The sequence below is a fragment of the Peromyscus californicus genome, unplaced genomic scaffold (assembly GCF_007827085.1).
Source record: "Peromyscus californicus insignis strain IS unplaced genomic scaffold, ASM782708v3 Scaffold_9__1_contigs__length_137607984, whole genome shotgun sequence".
Taxonomy (NCBI): domain Eukaryota; kingdom Metazoa; phylum Chordata; class Mammalia; order Rodentia; family Cricetidae; genus Peromyscus; species Peromyscus californicus.
In genome coordinates, this window is record NW_026294617.1 from 66,202,938 (window position 1) to 66,216,259 (window position 13,322).

Consider the following 13,322-nt stretch of genomic DNA (forward strand, 5'->3'; position numbering starts at 1 on the left):
AGGGTTGTGGATGTTGTGAGTGCAGAATTTGACCATTGCCCATGCTGGCTTTGCCTCCCCACTTTGGTCTCACAGAGATGCTGTCACATAGTTTTCATCCTCTGCAGGTTTTCAAGCTTGCCTTTACTCACTAGACAGATTGTTTCAAAGTATTATTCAACTTTCCAACTACATTCACTCTTCTTCCTATGGGAGGAATATATTCTTTATTTATTTGTTTATTTGTTTATTTGTTTATTTATTTTTATTTTACATACATTGGTGCTTTGCCTACATGTATGTCTGTGTGGGGATGTCAGATCCCCTGGAACTGGAATTGCAGATAGCTTTGAGTTGCCATGTGGGTGCTGGGAATTAAACCCGGGTCCTCTAGAAGAACATCCAGTGTTCTTAACTGAATAAACAGTAAGACCTAAGCAGTCGGTCAGGTGTGTGTGGTTCAAGGACAGCCTGAACTGCTTAGTGAGACCCTGCTGGGAGGGAGGAAGGAAGGAGGGAGGGAGAGATGGACCTAATGAAACTATATATTTTGTGCATTTCCTGATCACTGAATGCATAAATGAATAAATGCTTTCATTGTTCTACAAGGTCCTTGTAAAGACCATTAGAGTTCCCCTCAGCATATTAAAGTTTGAAATTAGTATTGGATAATGATTGTATTTCCTTGTTTATGATCTATTAAGTGTTTTACAGCATGAAGGTCCTATTGAGCATACAGAAATTGAAAACCTACTCTCTTAGGGATTATAGTTACAACATTTACAAGGTGAACATATATTTTCTTATGGGGTCCTGTAGAGCATACAGAAATTGAAAACCTACTCTCTTAGGGATTACAGTTATAATATTTACAAGGTGAACATATATTTTCTTACGGATTTAAGGGATTTTTTTTCTATCTTTTAGTCTTGGAGTTAAGACTGGACTGCTTTGCTGGTATCCAAGGGCCCTCTGTATTCCGGCTTCCTTTCTCATCACAAGTCTTTGAGCGTTTATTCATACACTCAGATTAGAGATCCAGGACAGATATACAGGGCCTCCTTTCATAGCTACTGTGTTTTCATGGGAGGAGAGACATAAACAAGTAAACAAAGTAGCTAGATAACTATAACTCTGTCTGGGTCTTCGGGGCAGGAGTCTTCTCCCATGTTGAGGGGGCTGGGAAGTAGTCATCTGTGCCAAGTAGACAATAAGAGCATAAAATAGGGTATGTTTTGCAAAACACACACACACACACACACACACACACACACACACACACACACACACACACACACTCCTTCCCCAAAGGGCACACACATGCTGTTCTGCTTAGTTGGTCCTGGCTGCACTGTCTCATGCTGGGACACAGCATATGGCTTTTACTTTGTTATTTAGCCTGAGGTTCAGAGAGACTGTCAACAATAACCATCTTCCTGTGGCAGAAGTCACGCAGTGTCAGGCCATTTTTCTAGGTACTGTACTGGGTTTGGTTTTTTCACTCTCCTTTCTACTTGCAGGTTGAAATGGAGACTAGAATCAAGGCAGCAACAGTTTTTCTAGCTGCCTGTAAAAGAGCAGCTAATCGTTGATCCAGATGATACAAGTGGAAAATGAAAAGCAAGAAGACAGTAACGAAGCAAAGAGGGATGCTTTCTTATTGTAATAGCTCCTCTCAGCTTCATGCCACTGAGAAAGATGAGAAAGACTGTAGTTTTGTAGAAACTTCCACCGTACTACAGGGTGGTCTCGGCCTCAAGTGCCCTGGCCGGGTGCCTAGGTCTCCTGTGGAAACATGGGTTGATTTTCAACATGAAACTAGAAACAAGTATGAAGTAACACTTTGGGTGGCACTTGTTCTCGTGCCTGTAATTAACTTCTCTTAACCCTCACACTTGTCTGTGCCCCTTTCAGGCTGTTGAAGCTCAAATCCAAAGTTTTGGACAGACACCTTCTCAACTGCTCATAGAGCCCCACCCTCCCCGAGGTTCGGCCATGCAGGCGGTGAGTGACGTTTCCGCTCTTCTTCAGCTCATACCTGCTGCCCACACCAGTCCTCACCAGCGTGAGAGCTCCACCACTCCTGGGCCTGCTCACGACCAGCAAACACTACCACATTCTCCCCTGGAGTCCTGAGAAAGTACACAGCTACAGTGCTCTCATATTTCATCAGCTCGTGGTTTTTGTTGCAAGGTTCAAAGGGACACAATTGTCATGTCTCCTCACTGGAGAATAAAGGACTCCACGTGGAAAATTTTAATTTTTTTTTTCTAGTTGGGTCCTGTTTCTTGATTTGTTTTGCTACTGTGTTTATTTTTAACATCCCACTGTATTTTCTAGTTTCAGAATTTTAAAGTTATTCCGATGTATAGGTTCACTAAAGGTCAGAACCTGGAGGAGAAGGAATGAATGAGAATTTGGCATATACAAACCTAGATAGCTTAAAACAGTGGTTGATTGTTTCTTGTGATTCAGACACTGATGCGCATGTCTTACACTCTTTTCATACTGGCTCATTAAGTCACCACTGGGAGTGGCTTGAGAATGGTGGCTCCTCTTTCTGTGGGGACTTACATCTCTTTCATCCTAAACATAGGATGGGTCACTCCCATGGTAGATCAGTACCTGATAAAGCTTCTTGATCCCTTCTTTGAACTCATACATCATATATGCCAAATTTCATTGGTCAAAACAAGTCAAAAGCCAGCCTAGAATCAGGACTTGGGCAGCAAAATGATGTGGCTATTCTGCCTTTAGTTTCTGAACTATGTCTCGGGGGGAGGGCAGGAGGGGGTAGTTGCCAAACCAACAAATTGATTCACATGATGAAAATATTTTTAAAAACTGACTATAGGTATTTTTTTCTTGCATTATCCCTCATAAAACAGTTTGTTCCTTACTGTTCTAGATCTAGACTAGAGACCATAAAATCTATATGCATTAATCTTATGAACAACTTAAGATAAATCTAAATCCCACGCTGTGTCTTAGAGATGGTGGTATTGTGACAGGTGTAGGAAAGTAAGATGGACATCCAGGAGGGCCTGAGACAGAGGTGATGCCCTGCTGGCTGGCCTCTGATCTTTTTTCTCTCTCCTCCCTTTTTTCTGTCTCTTTTTCTTTCTTTCCTCTAAATGCCCTTTTTCTTCCTCCGAGAGTTTTCCCTTTTTTTCTATAGTAACGTGACTTGGCCATAATAAACTACAAACATTTAAAAAATTATTTGTATTACCATTTCTCTGGTGTTTTTAAACCAGTGGAATCAGATTTATGTGAACCTCAAGGGTGACTCTAGTGCACAGCAAGACACACAAAGAACACATGTTTAGCAAGAACAATGAGAGAGAGTGCCATAAGTGTAGGAAGAATGATTTACGTTTGGGCATATGGATTAGTCTTGCCAATCACTTGGGATGGGACTTGGGCTGCTGGGTGATAGCTCATAGAAACCCTTGCACTGCTCCACTGACTTGCTCCAGGGTGACTGCATAACTGTGGCTCCTGGGCCTGTGTACCATTTCTTCCCTGTGGCAAAAGATAATTGGCTCCTGGAGGCAGATCTGTAGGGTAGAAGGCCCTTATTATCGTTATCCTTTGAGTTGGATATCTGAACTCCTTTTCAGAACTGTACAAATTCTATTTTTAATCTGATACATAAGTGGGTAGCAAAGAAAGGAACATTAAAAAGAAACCAGTTTTCATTAAACATACCATTAATCTGGGGAGGCTAGCTGTTTCCTACTTTTTCTCAGCCTGGCTAGCGGAAGCCAGGATTAACGAGAGTTCTCAGTTTATCTACATTGACACAGCCCAGCCCAGCAGGACAGAGCATGCTCTCCTTCCCAGAGTTCCTGTGGTGGCTTGCTGAGCTACATCCTCAGGATGGAGCATGTTCTCCTTCCTAGGTTATAATGGAGCTCCCAGAGTTCTGCCTGAAGAGCTAACTGGAGGGACAGTGGGTTGTAAGCAGTAGTGAACAGTTGTAGAAGTTGAGTCTATTGCTTGCTGTGGAAAGTATCTTGTCCTTGCCACATAACCAAGAGTTGGCCCTAAGATTCACTATGTAAACATGATGGTCTTCCTACACACTGGGTTGGTTTTTTTTTTGTTTGTTTTCTTCATGCTTTTTAAGGCTAGAAATATCAATTTAAGCCTAATAATATTTACAGTATGAGCTGCTAATCTCAGAAAAATGTAGGAACTTCCTTTCAGGGAGACTTTATGATTATGTTTACCCTGATTTTCTCTGAGTTTATAAATTGACTTTAGTAAATCTTTTTAAACAATATAGCTGAAAAATAAGGCTGGAGAGGCAGAAATGGTCTTCATTTGCTCTCACTGGGTTTTTTAAAAGCTTGCTTCTGGGACATTGTCATTGCTCTTCCTCATCTTCTAGATCTAATTTCATAAAAACCATATAAATAGATCTTTGTATAAAAGATTACTGATATCAGGTTTTTGTTTTTGTTTTGTTTTGTTTTGTTAGAATTAAGGGCCTGCTTTTTATTGATTGATTGTTTTTACTAACATTCAGATGCGTTTCCATCCAACTGCCTCCCACCATACACACATATGAATATAGCAGAAATTAAAGCCACCTCGTGCTGCGATAAGTGCGGGAGCCATAATATACACCAGGTGTAGTAATTAGCAGGCACACGAAGGCTGCCTATTTGTCTGGGTTTGCTGCTGTTGCTGTATCCCCCTGTGTTTTCACACCATCAGATAGTTGGATTTAATTGAGGCCACATCAGATGAGGCATTACTGACACCTTTAATTGAATGAGCATCCAGGGAGGATTAACTCATAATATTGATTGGCTTTTAGCCACTTGCTCAGAAGGGTGTCTGGGTAGCTTATTAGTTGCCTTTATTTACACCTTTATGCAAAGAGTGCAAATAGGAAATCTTAGTGCAATATGTTTTTCTAAGTACTCTTAATAACTTTTTTAAAAGGACTGATAATAAAAATGCAAATGTATTTAATTTTTTATTAGCAGTTCTGAATAAATGTGTTAAATATATGTGCCTCCACATTTACATATACCTGGTGTTTTGAAATATGACGGTAGGAAAGCAGCCAGAAGCATTTCATCAAAGTGTTTCGGTTCTGAATGATACTAATCAGCTATTAGAAAATAGACATGGTCGGAGAGAACGCTGGAAATGCACAGTGCAATTACTGTGTGATAGCAGAGGACCACAGAGGACAAATAAAGCCAATAAATTTGAGCAGTGTTTTATGTGTCTTAGGTTATGACATATGGGCTATAGGAATGATCCAAATCCTTAGTAGTCTTCAAGATTTATTTTGCTGCTGATTATTAGAGAGTATTTTGCATAGTATTTTAAATTAATTTCTGACTCTTCTAAGGACAGATCAAAAATGTCTTGAGCTTTAAGAGTTTGTTGTTGTTGTTTGTAACTGAGAGGGAAAGCAAGCATCAGTATTTCTCTTTATCCTATTTATGGCTTATGTACTATGCAAACATATTTTTACAGCTACATGTACATTGCTTTGAAACAACTTTATAACTAAGTTTACATATTACATTCATAAACTCTCCACTATAATAATAAATGCATGCTTCCTACTTTGAAAACCTATATTTGTTTTAATCATTTCTGTCTCAGTTGTCAAGGCTTACTTTTGATTGTCTTTGGAAAATACCTTAGCTTGCTTTCATATCATTTGCCTATTCTCATTCTTTTTATTTTTGTTTAAAATAAAAAGACCACTGGGTGACACATAATAGCAACTGGAATGGATTAATACAGGCCCCAATGCTTTGAATCTAAATCACACCCATCTCTTAGTATTGCATGACAGTAAGCAAGGAAAGGGAGCCAATAAAATTTGTAGACCTTTCTTTTAAATATTTATTTAATGTGCACTGATTTTTTTTGCCTATATATACTCTGTGTAAGGATGTCAGAGTCCCTGGAACTGGAGTTACAGACAGTTGTGAGCTGCCATGTGGGCACCGGGAATTGAGTCCTCTGGAAGAGCATTCAGTGATCATAACTGCTAGGCCATCTCTCTAGCCCAAATTTGTAGACTGTTAAAGTATTCAGTTAATGCATCCTACTTTAGTCACCAAAAATATCAGCATGAGCTGAAGATGTAGTTCAGTGGTAGAACATTTGCTTAACATGTTAGAGGCCCAAAGTTCAGTCTCTAGTGCTTGAAAAAAAAAAAGTGCTAATGCCATAGGCAAAGCAAGCCAATGCTAAGCACAGTTGTGCAAAACTTTCTGAACACCACATTCTTCTTGCAGCCTATTTTAACATGATCTTCCTCTTCTTCTCCCATATCCTCTCTCTCTCTCTGTGTCTTCTCCTTGTTTACTTGGGCCTTGTCTGTCCACTCAACAGTATCTCCTCCTGCAGAGTCCATTGATGTTCACAGACCAAGCCCAGCAAGATGTCATCATGGTCCTAAAGTTCCCTTCCAACTCCCCTGTGACCCACGTCGCGGCCAACACCCAGCCGGGTTTGGCAACTCCTGCTGTCATCACTGTCACTGCGAACAGGCTCTTCGCTGTGAACAAGTGGCACAACCTTCCTGGTGAGTGAGAAAGACAGACTTGGAAACATTAGTCTCAGTCAAAATGGTGGGTAGTTTAAAGGCTTAAAGAGATCCCGCCTGAGGCATATAGTGTAAATGTTATGGTTTCTGTTTGATCCTTGTCAATAAATACTGTTTCTAACATAGTATTTTTTTTCTAACAAAATATTTTAGTATAATGGTACTCTGTGTTATGCCTGTAAATGGCATATGTTTATCAGGTAACCACTTCCCAAATCATTCATTTGGATTACATCTGACAAAAAAAAAAACTGTCTTTTGTCTAGAATCTACCAGAAGTTCTACTTTTTTTGCAAATCTTTTGAAGCTCTGATGATCAAACCTGAAGTCCTATACAGCAAAAGCCATTCCAGTAGTTAAAGCTCTGCCCCCAACTAATAGGTTTTCTGTAAAACACAAAAATAGGTTTCTCTGCCAATGCAGTAAGCCAGATCAGGCTGAAGTGGAAAAGTGAAAGAACAGATTTATTTTGAGAAAAGCAACTCCCATTGAGTCCTCCAGTCCCCAGAGACTGAGGTGGGAGAAGGAGCAGGAGAAAAATCACACACCCGAACTAAAGCAGTGTGCTTATGTACCCTTTAGGAGAGGGGTGATGAAGTGTCCACCACAAGCTGGGTTGTGCCCAATTATAATGCTTTGGGTGAGGACTTGGGCCACCGGCAACTTCAGGGGAGGAGCCACCACAGCTGCCAAGAATGCAGAACTGGACTTTTTGGTGACTCGTCTCCTTTGGAGATTCTCTGAGAGGGAGTGCAAAGTTTGAAGAGAGAGAAATGAGGCTTTCCAGATCAAACAGGAATGAGTTGGAGATTTCAAACTGAACACCAACCTTATCCTTTTATTCATGGCTTGGTAGAATTTGTTGTGGAGCATATAAATTACAGAGTACAAATACTGCATACCCATTAGTATGTCTTCTTCCACTGAGTGCTAAATAGCCATACTCAACTGAAATAATTGTTAGAATCCAAAACCATCTATCTTAGTTAAGATTTCTATTGCTGTGAAGAGATACCATGACCACAGCAACTCTTATAAAGGAACAGCATTTAATTGGGGTGGCTTGCATTTCAGAGGTTCAGTTCATTATCATCATGGTGGAGAGCATAATGGTGTGCAGGCAGACACATCTTGATATGCAGGCAACAGGAAGTAGTCTGTCTCACTGGGAGTAGCTTAAGCTTTGGCTTCAAAGCCCACTCCCACAGTGACATACTTTCTCCAACAAGACCACACCTACTCCAACAAAGCCATACCTAATAATGCCACTCTCTTTGGGGGCCATTTTTTTTTCATACCACCACATTCTACTCCCTGGCTCTCAAAGGCTTATAGCCATATCATAATGCAAAAATGCATTCAGTCCAACTTCAAAAGTCCCCATAGTCTGTAACAGTCTCAAACTTGTTTCAAAGTCCAAATTCCAAAGTCTCTTCTGAGACTCATGGCAATCTCTTAACTGTAATCTCTTGCAAAATTAAAACCCAAAGCAGATCACATACTTCCAACATATAATGTCACAGGACATATATTACCATCCCAAAATGTAGGGAAAGGAGCATAGTGAGGAAATACTGGACTAAAGCAAGACCAAGAATCAGCTGGGCAAACTCCAAACTCTGCATCTCCGTGTCTTATGTCAAAGCACTCTTCATATCTCCAGCTCCTTTCAGCTTTGTTGACTGCAACACACTTCTTTCTGTTGGGCTGGTTCCACTCCCTGTTAGCAGCTTTCCTCGGCAGATATCCCACAATTCTGGCAACTTCAACATCTTGGGGTCTCCAAGGATACTCCTAACACATTCAGGCTTCAACTTCACAGCTTCACACAATGGCCTCTCTAGGCCTCCAAGGATACTCCTAACACATCTGTCCTCGGTGGCTTTCCTTAGTCTCAGAGGAAGGTTCCATAATACCTTTCTTATATCCTTGACTCTAAATCCAGAACCATGTGGCTGAAGCTGCCAAGTTCTGCTGCTTGCTGTGGCTGAAACACAGCCCCCTTGTTCAATTACATCTTTACCAGCTTTCTGTTTCCATGGTTTTCTTTACTGCCTAAGCTTGACTGTTCTGGAACTTGCTCTGTAGACCAAACTGGCCTTAAACTCAGAAATCTGCCGGCCTCTGCCTTCCAAGTGCGGGGATTAAAGGTGTGCACCACCACATTGGGCTCTAAACTCTTCTTTAATTCCTTTTCACAAGTTGGAAACTTAGCTGGGTGGGATCTTGCCCTGAGGTCACCACTCCCTTTATTCCATTTCTTTTTTTTTTCTTTTTTTTTTTTTTTTTTTGGTTTTTCGAGACAGGGTTTCTCTGTGTAGCTTTGCGCCTTTCCTGGATCTCGCTCTGTAGACCAGGCTGGCCTCGAACTCACAGAGATCCGCCTGGCTCTGCCTCCTGAGTGCTGGGATTAAAGGCGTGCGCCACCACCGCCCGGCAAAGATTTATTTATTTATTTATTATGTATAGTGTTCTGTCTGCATGTATGCCTGCAGACCAGAAGAGGGCACCAGATCTCATTATAGATTGTTGTGAGCCACCATGTGGTTGCTGGGAATTGAACTCAGGACCTTTGGAAGAGCAGCCAGTGCTCTTAACCACTGAGCCATCTCTCCAGCCCAGCCATCTCTCCAGCCCCCATTTCTTAATTTATCTCAGAACACAGGATTTAGCTCCATTCCACTTCCTGGTACCCCTTTTCTCAATCTGTACATTTTGTATTTTTATTTGCTTAGCTTGCTCCTTTTTCATTATAAATCTTTATCAGAGTTAACACTTATAACCACATGACAGAGTCTATACTAGGCTGTTTTGAGATCTCCTTTGTCAATGGAATTAATCCAGAATTCTTCTTCACTTTTGCCTCAGGCAAACTTTTCGGACAAGGGCAAAAAGCAGCCACATTCTTCACCAAAATATCACAAGAACAGTCTCTAGGCCACATATTAATATGCTTCTCCTCTGAAACCTCTTGAGCCAGCCCCCTCCCCCTCCCCAATACACACAGTTAAATGTGTATTTAGCACCACTGTTTTCCATGCTTCTACTTCTGTGGCCCATTAAACAGTGCTTAAAGCATTCCACTGCTTTCCTTACCCAAAATGCCAAAGTCCAAATTCCTCCAAACAAACACATGGTCAGGCCTATCACAACAATACCCCAGTCCCTGGTATCAACTTCCATCTTAGTTAGGGTTTCTATTGCTGTGAAAGGACACCCATGACCACAGCAACTCTTATAAAGGAAAAACATTTCATGGGAGTAGCTTACATTTCAGAGGTACAGTCTTATTATCATCATGGCAGCACGCATGGAAGACATGGTGCTGGCTACATCATAATATGCAGGCAACAGGAAGTGGTCTGTCTCACTGTGAGTAGCTTGAGCATAAGAGACCTCAAAGCCCACTTCCACAGTGACACAGATCTTCCAACAAAGCCACACCCCCTAATAGTGCCATTTCTTTTGGGTGCCATTTTCTTTCAAACCACCAACACCATCCAAATTAGAATTTTAATTAAAATAACCACTAGAATCCCAATCCAAGTTGGAAGAGGTATCAGCATTTACCTACAATATTCCTCTCTTGTCTTGACCAGTAAAGGCACTGAGCCTAGGGAGTTGCTGCATTCTCCGTTATTGTGGCTGGTCAATGGCAGTAGGAATTCAGGTGTCCTGACTACACCTCAGTGAATTAATTATTGCTTCTATTGGAGCAGGAATATTAGGATTTGAATTTTTTCCCACTATAATTCTTTTTTTAAAAACTCTTTTAACATGTATTTTTGTGTGTGTATATGGGTGTTTTAACTGCATATTTCATGTGTGTGCAGTGCCTGTGGAAGCCAAAAGATGGTGACAGATCTCCTGGGACTGAAATTACAGACCGTTGTTAGCTGCCATGTGGATACTGGGAACAGAACCTGGGTCCTCTAGAAGAATAGCCAGTGCCCTTAACTACTGAGCCATCTTTCCAGACCACTATAATTTTAAAAATATTGTTAAGAAGTTTGGAAAATGTGTTCAAGTCCTAAAGATAATTGGCTTTCCTTCAAAACTGGCTAATGATACAGGTAGAAATGGTTTGGTATTCTGCTTATCATTAAATCTGTAAAGTTTTTATAAAGCACCTGAACCTGAAGTGGTTGCACAGGTATAAATTATTGGATGAGGGCCTTATCCAAATTAAATGTAAGAGATTTTGGAATGAAGCAAAAGACATTCAAACCAAAACCTGGTATATTAGCTAAACTGAATAAGAAACCTTTCAAAAAGAATCTGTAATTGGCATAAAAATTGATTAAACATAGCCATTTTCATGGCCAATGGAAATGATACAGTGTGTGTAGAAATGCCAGTATTTGATTAGAGAACAGATTTCTAAAAAAGTGAAAGCAGAAAGATTGAGACAGTTCCTTACTGCTTCTATAATTACATCTTCTTGTTCTTGTTTCTTCAAGAGACATGCATATATTTGGGAGGGAACATTTTAATAAGTATAATTGTTCATTTCTCTAATTCCTACTCTTGAGAAGAAGATCAAACCTAGTGGACACATTAGAGAATTTCCCTACTCTGTGTGTAGTTACCCAGGAGCTTTACAAATGTCCCAATGTATGTGGCACCAAGACAGCCACAAATGATGATTCTACTAGGTGACTATTTGTGGCAGCTTGAGAACTCCGTTTTAACTGAGTGACAGCGTCGTGCTGGAGAGCCAGACCTTGAACTGTTGGAAAGCCTGGGCTACATTAAGGAACTGAAGAACACCTTAAGTCTTGAGACGAAGTGCCTGGTAGTCCCTTTGAACCAGCTATGTCTCTAACTAACTTGCTTCCCTCCTTTAATATCTGGTAGGTAGGAGTTTCTTTCCCAAGTGCACTTTTTCTATAAACATGCAAAGTAACTTGATGTCTGGTTCTTCCACCACTGGAGTCCCGCTCATGTGTACCCTTCTATTGCTAGCACAAGCACACCTTTCTCAGGTCAGAGCCTGGAGCCATCATGGTTCTGCAGTCTTTGCCCGTCATTGTCTTCTGTGAGCTGTCATTGCCCATAGCCATTTCATTAGTAGTATTTGTTCCCACCCTTCACATAAAGACTACCTTCACAGTGTGACACAGCAACTTGCCACAAACAAATACAAAGAATGATAATATGGGCATTCACCAGAGGAATTGTCCTTCTAGCATGTGATATCCTGATCTAAGCTACACTAACATGTAAAAATTCTAAGCATAATTCCATTATATCTGTGCCTCATTTCAGACCTGTTTAGGAGAGTGATTTTTCATTTATCACACAAAACCTTTACCTGTTAGTATGTCTTGATTTAAAACAGAAATCCCTAGCAGTTCTTCTTGGTGAATGTCAAATTCATATTCAATCAGTTTTTCTTTTTTTTTCTCTCTCCTTTTTTTTTAATAGATTTTCTATTCATCTTACATATCAACCACAGATTCCCCTGTCCTTCCTCCTCCCACCCCCCAGCCTTTCCCCTCAACCCACCCCCCATTCCCATCTCCTCCAAGGCAAGGTCTCCCATGGGGAGTCAGCAGAGCCTGGCACATTCGGTTGAGGCAGGTCCAAGCCCCTCCTCCCTGCGCCAAGCCTGCGCAAAGTGTCTCACCATAGGCCCTAGGTTAAGTTTTCCTTATATTTTAGATTCCGTTTTCTTCTGAGGACCTAGGGTTTCCATAGCTGTTCACTGGACTGGCTTTGATTTATCTTCAAGTAATATTTGTGTCCTGATTTACAAAATGAATACTTTCTACAGGGCATTAGCTAAGTAGTGTAGCATATTCAAAGGCCTGGGCTCAATCCCAAGTATTCAAAACAAAAAAAAGACATAAATTTTATTCTCTCATTAAAAGGACCTTGAAGAGCCTTCTGATCATCCTGTGGGGTATACTGACTCAGTCCTTCAACAGTTGGAGAGTATAGGTTGAACTATAGTCAATTGTTCTTTTTGTAGATAAATTGCAGGTAATGACAAGTTCATATGGCCCAAGTCCTGCCATCCGACCTCCATCCTAAAGCAGGAAGCTGAGCACAGAGACTGCATGGCTTGCCCGAGGTGGCAGAAGTAGCACTGGAGGCTGGCTGCACTCCTGAAGCTCAGAACAGAGACCCATTCTGAATGACACTGGTGTGGCAGGAAGTCATTAGCTCTACCGTGTAGACCAGAGGCTGAATGCATTTTCCCTAACATTCTCGGTGATCATCTGTAATTTCTTAATCAGCAAAGCTGGCAAATCAGCACAGTGAGACACCGTGGTCTCAGCTTCTTCAGTTTCTTCCACACACTTACCTGTAGTTTTTAATGCCAATCTTGATCTCACTCGGATTTTTATCAATAGTAAAGTTTGCCAAGCATCCTTGAAAAGTTGACATTTAATAACTAGAGAAAATATACCCTAATAAGTTTTAAAGTAATCTACTGAGCTCATAAGATGCACTGTGTTATTGTCAACCATCAACACCAGTCAGAAAACCTCCTGATGTCCAACAGTACTGAACAGAGCCTGGGGATCATCCAAGCAGTTCTGCCAGTACTTGGGCATCTAAAGGCAGATACTGACCAGGGTAAAGAGCAATCATCTGAGGGGAAGATTTCAGAAAGGGCCTAAAATTTAGTGATCAGAACTATGAATCTGGAAAGGTCACCTGTTCCACACTTTATCTTAGGGGTTACGAAGCCAGAAGTTGCAGAGCAAGCCGGTGGCATCTCCTCTCTACCTAAAGTCTTTCCACT

General features: G+C 41.0%; 1 protein-coding gene across 4 annotated transcripts in view; it reads left to right on the plus strand.

The window, feature by feature from the left end:
* The window catches only part of Lrba (LPS responsive beige-like anchor protein), a 563,056-nt gene that overhangs the window by 508,751 nt on the left and 40,983 nt on the right, over positions 1-13,322 (plus strand). For 3 of the 4 annotated variants that reach the window (XM_052731913.1, XM_052731912.1, XM_052731915.1), the window contains 2 exons: positions 1,894-1,983; positions 6,355-6,547. In XM_052731913.1, coding sequence (XP_052587873.1) covers positions 1,894-1,983; positions 6,355-6,547 — 283 coding nt within the window. The remainder of the gene's footprint in view (positions 1-1,893; positions 1,984-6,354; positions 6,548-13,322) is intronic. The other variant, XM_052731914.1, reaches the window with a different exon arrangement.